General features: G+C 42.0%; 1 protein-coding gene across 1 annotated transcript in view; it reads right to left on the bottom strand.

Annotated features, from left to right (window-relative positions):
- PDZRN3 (PDZ domain containing ring finger 3) overlaps nucleotides 1-16687 on the bottom strand; it is a 225731-nt gene that overhangs the window by 10676 nt on the left and 198368 nt on the right. The window contains exons 4-5 of the mRNA XM_045529893.1: nucleotides 9620-9867; nucleotides 6711-6798 (exon numbers count right to left, since the gene is read on the bottom strand). Of these exons, the coding sequence (XP_045385849.1) occupies nucleotides 6711-6798; nucleotides 9620-9867 (336 nt within the window). The remainder of the gene's footprint in view (nucleotides 1-6710; nucleotides 6799-9619; nucleotides 9868-16687) is intronic.

Here is a 16687-nt window from a genome sequence, read left to right as displayed (position 1 = left end):
TCTCTACTCTTTTCTTTGCCAATATTTTGATTGACAGAGATCTGGAGAACTATTAAGCTATAAAAGTTGATATTAGTTCACGTTCCTGCTGGTGAGATGACGTGGGATGATTTTTTTTTCTATACTTTTTCCTTCTGAATCTGTCAATTCTTTTAACCAATCTGCACTTCTTTTATAGCCAGGGAGAAAAGTTTCTTTCAGGCTTGAACAAAAGATATCCAAAATGTTTGTTGCTTTAAAATATTTTCATCTGAATCACTGATAATTGAATCAAGAACCGCTTATGCTTCCTTACTGGAACACTTTTTATACGCTGCCATTACCCCCACATGTGGTTAGCACATTAGTAATAAAATGCTCACTGTTTGACATTTCTGCATGCACAAAAAGAGGGTCCCGTTACTAGGTCTGTTCCCAGTTGGTGATAGTTTTTGAGTGCACGCTCCCTCACAACAGTATAGAGACCAACACCGCAGGCAGCCTGTGACTCCACCACAGATGTTCCCAGGATAGAGTGTAGTAGGGACACTCACAGTCTCATTTGGGCTAGATTTGACTTAAATGTTGCAAAAGCCACATTCTATCCTTGATGTGGATGAGAGGCCCATAGCACATGTGAGGCTGGGGCATACAGAGGAAGAGCCCACTGTAATCAGAAACGGTTGCCGCGAGTATGTCAAAATTTCTCTCCTGTCCCCACCCCATTCCAGTTGGTTGTGCAGTCAAACTTTACGATCTGCTCCATAAAACAGAGATTAGAATGGCAGCGTAATTCTACTTTAAGGGCAGTACTCTGGGAGCAGTTTTCTATCTTGGAAGTAGTCTGTGTTATCAAAGGATGCGTGGCATTGGATAAATACTAGTGAAGCACATTTTCAATAATAAAGCAAAGGGTCTTCTGGAACTTACTCGAGGTATTTACGTGACATTTATGTTAGTTAGGATGGTGTGGCTATAATATTTCCTTGCCTTATCTGGACCTTTTTAGACGGCACAGGATACGACTTGGCCTCAGTCATTCAATTCCCAAGGGATGGTCCAGCATCACAGAGAAGAATATGATTGCTAATGGAGTGAACCTATGATAGGTTTTCAGAAACTCTTGAAAAACAAGGTAAGAGCTGCTGTTATTTTTGGATCTGTACAGATTTGCAGTTTACCTTGTTTGCTCATAAAGATGATTACAGTAAGGCAATAATAGTTGGATAATGAATTGCATCGATATAATAAAAGCAATGTCTAGCCTTGTATGCTGTGCACAGTAGGTGCTCAATGAGACTGAATGAACGAACCTGAAAGTTCCAGGCAGAATAAAGATCCAAATGCAAAATCAGCATGGCTCTGTTATTAACGAGTGAGGTTGCCTTGGGCAAGTCTCTGCAACCAACTTCTCAGCCATTCTACAGTTTTAACACAAGGCACAATCCTTTGGGGCTCAGTGGAAATTAAAATTCTTTACATTTATTGGCTGGTTTGTAAATTCTCATTTCTTTCTGACTCGAGCTGGCCTTACACAATTGAGCATATTGCTGAAAGCACGGAGGTTATCAATGCATATCTGTCTGTGATGATGGAGATAAACTTTCACAGACGACCATTAATCAAACTGGTATGAATAATATATCAGCATTATCTGGATTACAGCTACCCCACCAGGGGTGTCCTGTTGCTTTCTGCTCTAGATGGACTGTTTGATAAAAACGAATGGCTAAGCCTGACATTTCAAATGGAACTGAAACAATATTCCAATTAAAAGTATGAAGGGGGCCATTCCACCTCGGTGACTCAAGCTCTCGGTTTCAGCATCAGCCACTTTAATCAAAGGGGGAGCCCAACTCAGTGGTTTATCCAACTCCAGGAAAACTGGTCATGGAGGCAGAACTCTTCACCTGATAGGTCCAGGTTGCTGTGAACGTTCCTTTAAATTATCCTGACAGCTTCTAATCTAGTCATGGCACTATGTGGGACGTAGAGAGATCTCTAAAGACTGTTTTCCCTCAAGGACCTGAAGTTTTAAGTGGGGTAAGGTTCAATAAATATTTACTGGGTACCTACTATATGACACACACTATCTAGGCATGAGGAATAAAACGGTGCATGAGTTAGGTAAGGACCCAGGTCTCACGGAGCTTGTATTATAGCAGGGAAGACAGACAGTAAGTAGATAATGACACCCTTGGCGTAGGGGTGCTTTAGAGAGTGATCAGGGAAAGAGGTGACATTTGGGCAGACAACTGAGGTATGTAAAGGTCTAGGGTAGTGCCGTGCAGGCTGAGATACGCGCAGGGGCGGAGATCCTGGTTTGCAAGTGGTGGTACAAAGAGTGGGAAATACCTTGATGGTACCAGAAAAGTCATGAGGAGGCGACCTCAAGTTCCCTGTACCCCATGTCTCAAAGGCTAAAGGACAGTTCCTAGACTGGCTGGAGCATCCTGCATCATCTCCCAGTCAATCCCAATTCCCTTCTGATCTACATTACTCTATGAAACTGGGTTTGGAGATCACTTAGTCTCTTGTTGAAACTGCAGCTTTCCCTTTCGGTTATATCATCAGGACACTAAACAGGTGACAGCAGCTTCACAGCCTGGCTAGGATGCTACTGGTGAGTCACCTGGGAAATTAAGACAATAGATGAAGGAAAGAGCCTTCTTTGGACATCCATTTTCTTTCTTAATTGCCTCCAGGAAGATCTAGAGCAGGTGTTCGGTACCTGAAAATTTATGGGTAATTATTTGGCTGTTCAACCCTGGGGTGTATTTGAGTATAATTCCTTTAACTCTAAGCAGTTTTACAATAACAGGGATTTGACACTTACCTAAATATGATCATTTTGTGTACTTTAAAAGAGAGAACATCTGTTTTTCTCTGTGCATTTGCTTCAATAATGTCCCAACACACTCATGTATATTTTCCACATAGATAATATCCATGGAGCCAGTTGTTCTTCAAAAGGTGCTGATTTAATTCAATTGAGATGATGAGTGGTGTGCTGAGATTGGCTCCCTCAGTCAAAATAGCCTGATCCTTGGAGCCTAGAAAACAGACTGTTGACTGTTCTAAGAAATTGGATGAAGAAGCAGGGATGACAGCTATGTACTATTGTCCCTGAAAACTGGGTCTGCTTTAGGAAACTTCTCAGCAGTGGGGTTTGTTTATTAACCTTCTTGAACTGACCAGATGATCCTCCAAAGACACACCTCTGAAACAGAGCTACTGTTCTCTAATGGAGAGTTCCTGCTGTGACTCAGAAAGACCCAGCTTGAGGGGTCCCTAGCCTAGGCCTCCTCAGCCATCACCACCTCAGAATTTAGGATGGCCGTTCACCCAAACCACCAGGTCACTTTATGAGATGGTGCTTGTTAACAGAATAACTTGGTGACATCTAAGCTGCTGTGGACAAAAGACCAAATGTTAAAGCAGATTCCCTGTCTGGTGTGGACTCAGAGTACTCTGTGATAACCACTCAAAGGAGCTAGGGATGGAGAATGTCTTAGAAATGAAATGCTAATGGATCATGATCCTAATGGCTAGGAGCCCCGCAGAGGCAGGCGGGGTGGTGGCTTCCTGATTTTGCATTTCTAGCACCAGACAGTATATGTCACAGAACAGAGACTCAGTAAGATGAGTAACGTTGAAAATAAGTGTAGATGCAGTCTCGAGGCATCAAAGGTCTCACTTAAAATATTTTAGTTTTCTAAACATCTGTATTCTTTGTCTCTGCCTCTATCATAGAAAGAAGCAGTCTTATGAGCACGGTGTCACATGTCTACAAGGGGCCCAGTCATTCCTAGCCCATGGGCAAACTTTATTCTGTGTGGGAAGTGTGGACGATATTAATGACTTGGGGGCACAGCTGTACACTCTAGTGAATGAAACGCACAAGCAAAGCCTCACTGGTGTGACTCATGAGAACACGAGGAAATGGCAGCTTGGGCTCCTTTACTTGGATCTGTGTTCTCTATCTAGGGCAGGGATCCTCCGACTTTAATATGTACTGAGGCACCTGGACACCTTGCAAAAGTGCAGACTCTCATTCCGTGGGTCATGGGCCAGGGTCCCGCAGTTCCCACCTCTCCCAGGTGAGGCCAGGCTGCTGTCCTTGCCCCCACACTCTGCTCCTAACAAAAGCTGGATGCACTCAGGTAGTTTATGCTGAGAAAGTTAACTTCCTTTAGGGAGAGAGACTCAGTTTGGCTACTCTCAACAGTTGTTTAATACAAGCTAATCTTCTTAGAAAAAGAGAAAGAGAGCAGGAGGTAGAGGCCTCGGGCTCCCAGCCCTCAGTAGGCACCAGGATTTAATAACACTGTCTTGTGTCCACTGTATTTAATTATATGGGACTTTCTATTTATGGCAACTGATGCTGACTTTGTGCTTCAGGCAATGGTATAGTGTTTCCTTTAAAATAAAATTACCTTAGTTTAAATAAGTTGAGTCCAAGGGAAATAGAAAGCAAATAACACTTCTGGTGATATTCAGATATAACAGAAAATTCTAAGTAGAATGGCCCAAATTGGGCAGGTACTGTGGGGACTCAGTGAGTCTCCTGAAACCATATTCAAGCTCTTATAGACAGGGGCATTTTTTCCAGGGAGACTATAGCTTCCATCAGATTCTCAAAGGTATCAGAAACTAAAGAAAGAACTGAAAAACCCACTGCTATAAAGTCAAGTTTAACTAAATATCAAAGACTGGAAAGTCTATTCTACTACTTAAATCTAGCTTGAGATATTTGACAGTTTTTTAAAAGAACTCTACTTTGTCACAATTGTATCATCAAAAAGCAGTGTTGTCCCATAGAGCTGCAGTCCCTAAACCCCGGGCCACAGAGCTCGGCCACCCGCCCATCCGTGGAAAAATTGTCTTCCATGACACTTGGGAGGGGGAGTGGGTACAGCAGGAGGTGAGCCGTGGGTAGGCAAGTGAGGGAAGCTTCATCAGCATTTACAGCCTCTCTCCACCGCTGGTACCACTGTGAGTTCCACCTCCCTCCCCCCACCCCATCCATGGAAAAATTGTCTTCCATGAAACCAGTCTTTGGTGCCAAATGGTTGGGGACCACTGCTGTAAAGATTATTGAATAGCCCTTATTTTTGCAGAGTGGTGTTTTTCCAACAGTGTTCCAGAGGGAACTAGGAAATAGAAACAAGTACTTGGCCAAAGAGGTGTGGGAAATTCTGCCTACTGTACCCCCCGCCCCCAGGGGATTTACCGTGCCAATTAAATAGTCAACAGTGTCTGAGAAGTCCTCTAAGAAATCTGCTTAGTTTTGTTCAACCTGGCATTTCCCAAATGCATTTGATCATGAGCCCCCATGGAAAAGAACGTGTATTAACTTGAACAAGTGTCCTGAAGGAGTCACAGCTGCTTCATAAACCTGCCCTGAACATGGAGAGACAGGACAATGTACATAAGAGGCAGAATCCTTATTTTTTTGGAAAGGACAAAGCTATGTTTCCTGGAGCAATTATTGGATGGCAAGTGCTTTGGTCCGTGGTTGACAGCAAGCAGAAACAGTCAACGGTTTTTATAGTTAGAATAACTGCTATTCCTGTTCAGATGCATTTAGGGAAAAACCCAAATTTTCAAAAAATTGTCATTGAGTCAATCATGCCTCTAGGGACAAATACTTTGATTTGACCTCAGCTAGCTGTAAGTGGGCAGTCAGCGAAGTTGTCATTTGCACACTTTTATTGGTCTTCATCTTCTGTTTTGAAAGGAGAACTTTTGGTAACTTTGAAGTTTAAATTTAAACTTTAAGTTGAGGATCCTAGCTGTTTTCTACTATTCAGCTGCTTCTGCCACTGCACAGAATCTACTGCCACTAAACAACTCATCAGCTTCAAAGGTATCCTTAGGGCAGCCCGGACTACACAACAGTTGGCTGTGAAATTGCATAAGATGTTGGCCGACCTTCTGATGGTGCCAAAGGGCTTACCTGTCAACATCAGGTGTCTTTTTAAAAGGTGCCCTATTGCCTTATTCCATAAAATCAATTTTCAAAAATACTCTTGTGTTTTTTTAAAACACATTGAAATATGAAACTGTTTTCCCAAAAATATAAATACTTTATGGAGGTTGGTGTTTTCTCTATATTCTATCATTCTTATTAAAAGGAAAATGAGGAATAAAACTCTGTTGGTGACCTGGTATCCTCTAAATATTTTAAAACTTAAGAGAGGCCACTTTGAAATTATATGACATCTTAGAATCTTAAGATATATTTGGCCTCAAATAACACTTAAGGAGAGTTATGGATTTGATTACTTTTTTCAAGATCAGTGTCAGAAAACTTGAAGCAAGTGAATCAGTGGGCAAACTCTTTTTGTTGAGGCTAGGCTAGCATTCACTCTGGTAATTTATCCACGTCTTCTTGAGCACCTGCCTTTGAGTAAAAAGTGTGACATAAAAGGTAGGAAGGTGAGGAGGCTCAGCTTAGTTATAAGAATATGGATTAGGTGGATTCAGAGGTTGACAACAGGGTTTACTGTCCTATCTCTTAAGTGATTCAAATAAAAAAAATACGAATTTTCTGCTTTTGGGACCTGATTGTTAAGCTCTGTTTTGAGCAGGGAAAGAAAAAGGTCAGTTGTGCCTTTCCACCGGCATGATTAAAAGTGGTTCTGCTTTTGCCATGTTCCATCAGCATCCATAAACTAAACTTATAGAGAACTTATTAGGCATTCCATGTTCTTAATAATGACTCCTACCTCCAGCTCCAGCTCCTCCCTGTCCATCTCCTGATGGATGTCCCCGATGTAGTCATTTGGATCGTAGTATTCATGGGCTGAGGGATGCCTGAAAAGAGATGCAAGATCTTTAAGGCCCTACTGGTAAAAGCATTGTCCGTTTTTCTTATCCCCATGGTCAGGCCCAGCAGTAGCACCTCAGCATCGCCCAGCGTGTGGGCCGTCTCATAGCTCACCTGCCTCTGCATGGGGCTCTCAGCACGGGCAGGGCCTCCACCGTCTTACTTCCACCGTTCGCTGTAAGGCCCGTTTCCTCCGGAAGGAGTTAAGACGCAAGGTGAGAGCCAGACGGGCTTCGTTATTTCCAGAGCCCATCTCTGAGCCTGCCAGTCTGTGATTCAATGTGACTAATTCCTAACTAGCTCTCCAGGCAGGAGACAGGCCCATATTTACCGCTTATCGCTTCACTGTTAGATTTTTATCTCTGGAGAGAAATAGGCTTGACTTTAGGTGACACTTAAAGATATGTGCTGGCCTCTGAGATCAGTTCAAAAGGCAATGACTGAAACTGTTATGCTGTCATTTAATACAGCATCTTTTTGAACTTTTTTTGACTGTACACACAATAGTATGTTTGAGATGACCAGTATGCACATACATGGTTGTAATGTATGTACACACATGGAGGCATATGTGTAGGTATGTTTCCACGTACACGCTCATTCTGCTAGGACAGCAGAGGCTTGTGTTTCTCTAGGACAACATATGTAAACGCAATTCACAGGACTCGCTACCTCCTTGGAAATGTTACTAATGGAACCTCTAGGGGCAAAGGCAGTGGGAATTCTAACATGCTCGGTCAGCGGCTTTGAAAGGAGCTTAGAGTCCACGGTGCCAGATGCAGGAAAGTTTCAGTCTCGGGTTGTTGGCCAGGGACTCAAACCTTCACGTTCTCAAAGGTCAGCGCGGCAATCGATGGGCTCTGGTCTTCCCTCCCAGGCACTTAGTTTTGAAACAACAGATCAGCCACGAGTGGTCATTCAAACAAGGGCTGGCTTTCAATTTTCAGGACCCATCAGGCAAATATACTGCCTGCACTTAAGGGGCTTTTAATGCTGAGGATACCGCTGGAAGGTCTGGGCTTTCAAGCATCATCTTAACATGCCCCATTCAGGCCCAAGGCACGCTCTTGCTGCTGTCTGACCTCGCAGCCAGGACCGGGAGAGGCCTGACCTCTGCACTCTTCTGACATTTCTCAAATCGCCCCCGAGGGATAAGTCATGTCATGTTAACTAGACTTAAGAGGAAATTAGGGGTTTGCCTTCTAAAAGGCCTGTCACTGACAGTTCAACATTTGAGTCAGGAGTAGTCTTAAAGGGCTCATCGATAACACGAGGCAGTTTTGTTCTGTAATGTCAGATAAATGGTAGGAATAATCATACTCAGTGATTCAGTCAGTTGTTTCCGAGGATCAGCTGGGGTGGGACACTACGGAGTCTCAGGGTTAAGAGCTGGGAGTTGAGGTCCAACAGACCTGCGTTTCTGTCCAGGTGCTGCCAACTTAAACTGGGCAGAACTGGTGAGCCTGCCGTTCCTCATCTGTATGAAGGGACAGTGGTGAGAAATAAAGGACATAGTTCTTTGCACACTTGCGCACTGAGTCAATGTCAGACGATGCCCTGTCCTCTGTCTTTACACACTGTCAGCTGTGGCCGAATGTACTTTATCAAGCCTGGGGAATTAGCCCTGGATTTTGATGACAGTTAACCACAAAAACCATGGGATGAAAGGCAAGCCTTTATCCAGAATATGACAAAACCACAGGAGACATATGTTCACTCCCGCTATTGAGTTACCAATAGAAATCCAACAGGTATCACTCAGATACAGATGTTTTCCCTGTAAGAGGTAAGATGCCCTTAGAAATAATGTATCAAGTCAATTATCTGACCCAAGATGAACCTAAATGGGAAGAGATAGGGGTGACCCTAATGTCAGCTACAGAGTCTTTGCCCTCAGATGTGCAGTTACACTCGACATGTTATGTTAAACTCGACATCTTTTAAGCCAGCAGTCTATTTCAGAAAGTTTCTTGCTCTTCATTTTTTCCTGAATATTTTACATCAGTCACACAATTATTGACGATCGCCACTACCATTTACTGAGTGCTCACCATGAGTCAAAAATACTGTCCACATATTATTTCCTTTAATCCTTCAACAATCCTATGAGATTGATATTATTACTATCCCCATTTTAATATAGGGAAAATACAGCCCAAGAAACTGAAGTAAATTACCTAAGTTCCACAGCTAGAAATTAGTTTAAGCATCAGGTTTTTCTGATTTGAAGGCTCCGAATGACTGTCTCTGGCAGAAAAGTAAGAGAAGAGCCGCGTGTAAAGAAATCAATGTTGTCTGCTGAAGCACAGCTGCTATTTAATTGGTATACACGGCACTTATATGGGGCACGTGTGGGCTTATTACATGGATCCGGGCTTGAAATGAGACCCAAGAAAGCCGAATGCACAACCTGCAGGGCTCTCTTTACCCACACGACTTACTTTGTTGTCTGTTTAAAAGAACAATCAGCATTCCCTCTAGTAATGACTGCAGAATCTTGAAATTACCATTTGGGGTGATTAAATTTTATTCTGGAACAACTTTTACAACATTTATAAGTAATTTTGTTCTTAGAATATAATTTGAATAACTCCGCTCCAGGGTCATAATAAAGTCATTAATACGTCGGAGCGGTTTTGAGCAGGATTCGATTTATGGCCTCTATAAACAATAAAGTTAAACATGGGCAACTTGGAGGAAAATTATGAGGCACATTAATTTTTTTCACCCCACGGAAGGGAAAAAAAAAAAAATCCAACTTCACCATGCTGCTTAAACATGTTAGTGATCCGAGATCATGTGACTTACTCTTCCGGCAAGAGATAGGGGTTCAGCACAGGTGGACTGGGAGGGGACATCTTGGTGAGAGCCATGATGTGTTCAAAGGTGATGTCGGTTTGGGTTCCTGTGTCCACCAGCTGTGACTCTGAGGGAGGCGTGAACATTTTTGTCCTGGGTGTTCTCCTCAACACCTGCACCACGATGGGCTCCTTGGCTGTCTTGAAAGCTTCCACAGCCTGGTCATGAGTCGCTCTGGATAAGTCTTTGCCGTTGACCTGGCGAAAAACATCGAGGGTGGGACACGATTAGATTAATAATTAAGCAGAAACCGGAAGGGCTGATACCTGGACTGAATGCTTTCGTGTGTCAGCAGGCAAAAGAAAGAAGCGTGTGGCGATGACAGAGAACTTCAGTTCTCCAGGTTGCCTGCAGAACGGCTGGTGGGAAGAGAGTGAGCGTGGAGGTATTACAGATCTGGCGTTAAATAATAAATCTCACAGCGGGGAAGTCTCGGCTTCCTACCGAAATGTCTTTAACACAATTTCATCACTTGCTAATCTTGCCTGTGAAAGAAAAGACCAGCCTTGGGCTCAGAGCCTTTATCAGGCGATAACAGCTAACTAGAAATTAATTACATTGTTATGTTTTAATGGTGTGTATTTTTTTCCAGTTTGTGGCAGATGATGCTAGCTTTTCTTTTATGGAAGTGGTAGGAAGTTTCCTTTTAAAATTAATCCATTTGCTTTTCTTTTTTTTTTTTAAAGTCAATTGAAAATATTAAGTAAATGGCAGTATAGGCCATAGAGATACAGCAGATACTATGAGGAAGGAATGCAAATGGCCAATGTTTGGGGTAACCACAGCTTCATGGCTGTTTTGGTTCCTACTGTGTACAGTGCTTTGCTACTGCTGCATCCCCAAATCCTGTACTTATTGAGTGTCTACTGTTTACTGCATGACTTAAGATACCTCTTACTAGTTCTTCCATCATTCTCCTGTGAAGTTGACAGGACCAAAAGTACGATTATCTCCCTCCTCTAGGGACTCAAATAAACCTCATGAGATGACCCTGCTAGTCTGTGGTGGGTCAGAACACTGGCTGCTGTATCCAGCATTCTCTCCAATCGTATAATCAAAACTAAACACAACTATCTTTTGAATAGCTTATGTAAGATGAAATAGAAAACAGAATCTTATTTCTAAAAATTGAAGTCATTCCAAACAACATGGATATCTAACTATTTATCTTCTCCCTTCCCCATAAAACAAAAGCATTTTGTTCAGGTAGTTATGTTATGTGCAGATAGTTTGGTAGCATTTTATGATTGGACTGTATAGAAACTTATCAGGCTCTGAAATATTTTAATATTGATAGTGTTTCCCCAACTGGTTGGTTAGCTTTTTAAAATCAAATATAAAATTATGGTATAAAGAATCATATTCCATTGAACACACGGCTGCAGATGTTCGTCAGCTTCTTAAATTTTTTTTGGAGAACACTGACCCATTCAAGTCACATCATATAGGAGTTTCTGAGTTTAAATCTCTTAGATTAATATTCCATTCTTGCAATATGCATGTTTTTAGCATTTATTTATAAATGTCAAAATGAACACTGACCCATAGCCTCTTCCTGTCTGGCATATATATTCTCCCACTCCCCTTAGTATCTTGGACTTCAAAGCACACTGACAATTAGGTCCATCCTCTGAGGTAGAGCACTTCAGTTTCTTTCTGTCCAAGCAGAACACAAGTATTGATTGTGCAGCTATTTTTCTCTCTTTTTCCTAAACCCTTTCACTCTAGCCCTATAGGGACAACTCTTAGGCTGAAGTCCATTGTAAACAACTGTTGGGGTGAGGAATAGATGTCAAATTCTTCCCTTGTAATAAAGCCCAAATGAAATCATGCCAGTGGAGGTTATTAATGATTTGGATTGAATCGACTTAAGTAATTTACTTATATCACGAGGGAGTTGGACAGAACAAGAAGTCTGGGTCACAAAATGACTCAAGTGTACCAGTAAATAAGGGACTGTCTGAACCACCAAACTTTTAAATCGTCCGTCCTGGAGGACTGGGAATGGCAGGGTCTAACACTACGATGGTCTTCATGCTGCTGCTTTTGAGAAAAGAATAAAAGGACACAAAGGAATTCTATTTTTCCAAATCAGTTGACCTTGGTGAGTTCTTCCCTGCTTAGAGCCCAGAAGGCTGAGGGCTTGAGGCGGGAGTGTAGGGATGAACAACAACTCGGAGTGCTGTGACATTCCTGCTGGGGCAGAACTACCGGAGCCGTATTTTCCATTAATGTGTGCCACCAAGAGTCAAAAATACAACACGATTTACAATGCAATAGTGACTCTGTTCCTGGGAATAAATCGATGCAGTGTATAGCACACTTAGGAGGTGTGGGTGGGCCAGGGCCAACTAGCCACACTGGTTTTCTGCACTGGGAATGGCTTGCGCCAGAGTTGGTTTTACCCACAGTGAACTCAGACATTAGGAATTTTGAGTGGGTCCTGCAAGATATGGCAAATTTGTGCTTTCTCTTTCTATAAATACCAAGCCTTTTGGCCAAAGGGAATGAAAATGGGATTTTCTTACTATAGTATCTTCTTGCTCTTCAACTTGCTGTTCTCTTCAAGAGGAACACTAAGCTATGTGAATCGAGGACGGGGAATCAGTTAGACCCTGGGAGTCTTCTAGTTGTGTCCAAAAGGGAATCTATGGGCCTTCATTTTTTACACACACAATTAGGTATTATGAACTCCACAGCAGGCCACATCGGCTGCCTGGGCAGTATGCACCCTTCCTCACTACAAACAAACTCTGTTTCCTTTCAAACAGATCAGAGATCCTTCCCCCTGGGGAGACCTGAAGTGCTCATTTTGGTTGGCTTTAGCCTATCATAGTGGTCTTGTTCCTTTGCTCAGTGATGGATTTAGGCGTGGGCATGGCATGCAGTGTAATTCTGGTTATAGGATAGAAGGGGGGATCTGTTAGGGTGATTTGAGGTTTTGTTCATCCTTAAAATAGGACATGAGTAGGGGTGGCTCTTTTCCACCTCTGGGCAAGTCATTTGCATGTATTTCTTGGACTTGTGCCAGCATCTTGGGACCATGTTGGGAACTGGCTTTGTAGAACAAGTTAACACACTGAGGATGGCAGAGTTGAAAAATGGGAGAATTGAGGTCTCTGATAATATTATTGAAGAAGTGAACTAAGCTTAGAACTCTTATCCCCAAATTTCTGGTCATATTTAATAATACAGTCCTTATATTTTAGGCCATTTGACTTGAATCTTAAATACCTACAAGCCCAAAACATCTTAACCAATGTAAATATCACACAGATATACTGTAAAATTAGGCATGAATGTATTCTCACTTATTCCTATAGACAATCTTCTATCTATCTAACGGAGTTAGTGAAAATGCTTCTCTGATTAGGAATACATCTCAATCCTCTCATTTTTATAGAAAAGTGGTGGCAACTATTGCTTTACTTGGACAGACTTTATAAATCAATGCTAGAACCACTGAGTGGATATTAATTTAAATGGTATCTAGAAATTGATGCATGAAGGACCTGTTTGGATTGGTCCAAGCTAAGAGGATTCCTGAGGGCAAAGAGTTCTTCTGTGTCATGAGGCACTCAATTACAGAAAGCTTTTCTGAAACTCTTCAACTTTGGGTAGTATAAAAGGCACTGATCCAACAACACCTGTAGCGTCTCTACTGCCCAGGCTACAGAGGAAAGAGCAGCGACAACCCCCAAGGGAGGCCTGGCTGGAACTTTGGGGTGACTGAGAAATGCCCTTTTATCCCGCAAAAGAATGTCACTGCTGCTTACAGCTGGGTTCCACAGAAAGGCATTTCTGACAATTGTGCCAAAGAAAATAGTCACCCAGTACCATGTAGTTTTCAATTACAATTCCAATAAGCCCCTCCACAAGCCAAGGGACCTCCTCCTCCTTACAGCTCAGGGATGGAGTGCATTGGGATGGCTACTTTGGGATGGCTACTTTGGGATCAAGACCAGAGTTGGAATCCTGGCTGTGGGCATTAGGCAATTTAACTGTTCTGAGACTCAGTTTCCTCATCTGCAAAATAGTGTCATGCTTCTTAGGGTTATTGTAAAGTTTAGATGAGATAATCTACTTATAATGCCTAACATGCCAATAATAAAAATTTACCAAGATACCAGTGCTAATAGGGATCCTGATAGGGATCAGATGAGTCACATTTTCCTAGGAGGAAACAATCTATACAACAAAGAAGCAAAACACAAACTAGTTAGTTGGTCTTCAGAGATATTTGTATATTGAAAGGCTTCTTTACTTCCCAGGAACCTCCCTGCCCATCTTGTTATGTTACTGGGTTACTAATATACACATGAATATTTGCAGTTCTTGAGGTGGGATTCTCTAGGGTGGGAGTGGGGACAGCAGATAAATATTACGGGACTTGACCCCTGCCACACAAGCTCCTTGACAAGGTACTTTAGGGATCATTACATTCTCTTACAAGACGATGAGACGAGGCGGGAGTTTACTATCCTAGGTGATCCATTTTTGCAGCCAAATTTGTTTTGAATTACCTTGTGCACATAACGCTTATTACACCACTGTCATCTTGGAATCACATCACTGAGAGACTTAGCGAGGTGATGACTCCGGTGCACGCTGTCAGCCAACCGAGAATGACAACTTTTATTCTCGGAATTAGCATTGCATTTACATTACACAAAACGGCGGCGATGATGGCTGTGATTATAGGCGGGATGCTCACGCAGTGACGTTTGGCCCGGTCAAATTCAATATCATTAACTCGCCCAATTGAGCAGATTGCCTTTAAAACAGTTTATGCAGCTTTAAGACCAAGTAAATGGAAGGTTTTGGAACAAGAAATGCTGATTGCAAACTTTATCTTTATTATAAATTAAATGCTTAAATTATTCACCTAAAGCTCTGGTTGGACCCCTGGGACTTAGGTGCAATTATGGCGAAAATCCAATCAGTCTCAAAGCAAACATCACTGCTGCAAATACGACATGACACTAAGGGACCTTAAGGAGGTCTGTTAGTGTAAGGTCTCCTGGGACAAGACATACAATTACGCTGAGGGTGTGGAACCAATCCTTCTCGGTTCCATTTAAGCTCAGATAACATTGATGCTGCTCTTTGCAGGAGGTGCTTGTGGCCGTCTTTTCCACTGTTGGTCCTCAAAACTAATACAAACGTGGTGGGTTTTCCATTTGGGAGGTAAACATCACTGGCAACCCATCTGTCTTTCAGTCATTCGCTCATTCAGCAAGTGTTTGCTGAAGTTATTTAGTGAGACAGTTTCTCTCTTGGCTGATGGGATGTCACTGAAAGAACTTCTTGGGGGCAAAATGAGGCCGCAGCACACGAGAGTCACTTAAGAAATGGTCAGACGTATATGCATCAGGGGTGGTGTTTTACCAAGACATCTAGTCATTTGGCTCAGGTGGCCAGACTGCTCCCAGAGACTACAACACACTGGAACACTAACTGGGCCCATAACCCCGAAACGGGCTTGGTTTTCAGTCTACCTAGAAATACCATTGGTTAAACTATCGTCATATAGTATCACTTTTCAAAACACAGACAGCTTTCAAAGTTTTCTGCAGCTTAGCTGTAATCAGTTCAGGATATTTTAAAATGTGATGTTCAGAAAGAACACACCATACTCCCTCTGTATTAGAGACTATTATGCGGAGACACTGGTTTCTGAGAATCAGCTATCACAATCACCTCTATTTCTATTACGTGGGCAAGTGACCCCCATACAAAGTACTAATGCAATTTCAAATTCAGCCTACTATAAATTATGCCCCTGGCTAAAATCCAACTTTTATAGGGTTCATTTAATTAAATACAGGGGCAGTGATTTCATTCTGTAAAATATCACACCTATGTTTTCAAACTAATTAAAACTTAGATTCCACTGGAAGCAATAGATGATAATAAACTATGCACTGAAAAGTAAAAGGTTTTGAGCCCTGATACAGGTTGGATAAAAAAATCTTCTTTTCATTTAGGAAACTCCTGTTCATCTTAATTTATTTCAAATTTATAGTCTGCTCTAGGGCTCGATGCAGGGAAGGCGACTTATCTAAAATGTAGGCATTATGGCAGTTAAGGAGGAATATGAGCTTTAGTGAACAAATGGTGTTCAAATTAACGTGTTTCTGTGGCAAATACTTCAGAGATGCATTTATATATGTACATAGAGACTACATTTACGGAGATCTGAGTTCCTATGTAGTAAAAACTTAAATCTGCATGGGTACTCTGGGGTTCTAATTGGGACCTCAGTGGGGTTTCTCACGGTATTTTCTAAATGCATCCGGATGCTAATTTCCCTAGGTTTAGTATTTCTACAACCATAAGATCCCTTCCTTACTCATTCCGAGTGTCCTGCACAGATGAATTGATAGCCTGGGTAATTTTGTTAGAGAACTCTTCCTTGTGTCTAAGTGTCTTACATGTTGAAATCCTTTACTGTTTTCCCAAATCTAGACTATATCCAGCTACCAAGATCTGAATAGTGAAATAGATGATGTGTCTTAAAGAAATAGAGACTCGGGAAGCTGAGGCAGTAGGATTGCTTGAGCCCAGGAGTTTGAGGTTGCTGTGAGCTAGGCTGACGCCACGGCACTCTAACCTGGGCAACAGAGTGAGACTCTGTCTCAAAAAAAAAAAAAAAATAGAGACTAAGCTAAAAATGGACATGTACTTGCTTTTTAAAAAACTGCTAGTCCTAAAATTTAAAAAAACAAAACTTTCTTTTCAGATATCAATCCCACTTTAATCAACATCTTATCTCCTTTTGGAAACCTTGATGTCATCACCATGAAATATCATTTCAAGCAATGGCATCCAGATCTCCATTAAAGTACAGTATACTTAAATCAGCATGAATCTTAAAATTAACACGCACATTTTTGCATCATCTTAAAGGTGATAATTTAAAGTAGGAGCTCAGGATATCATAGGAAAGCCCAGTGGTAAGTACTTGGAAACAAGGTATTTCTATAGCCAAATGCCCCCAACAGCTACATCTCCTAA

Source organism: Lemur catta, chromosome 18, assembly GCF_020740605.2.
Source record: "Lemur catta isolate mLemCat1 chromosome 18, mLemCat1.pri, whole genome shotgun sequence".
Lineage (NCBI taxonomy): Eukaryota > Metazoa > Chordata > Mammalia > Primates > Lemuridae > Lemur > Lemur catta.
The sequence above is the reverse complement of the archived record's forward strand: the minus strand, read 5'-3'. Positions and strand labels throughout refer to the sequence as shown.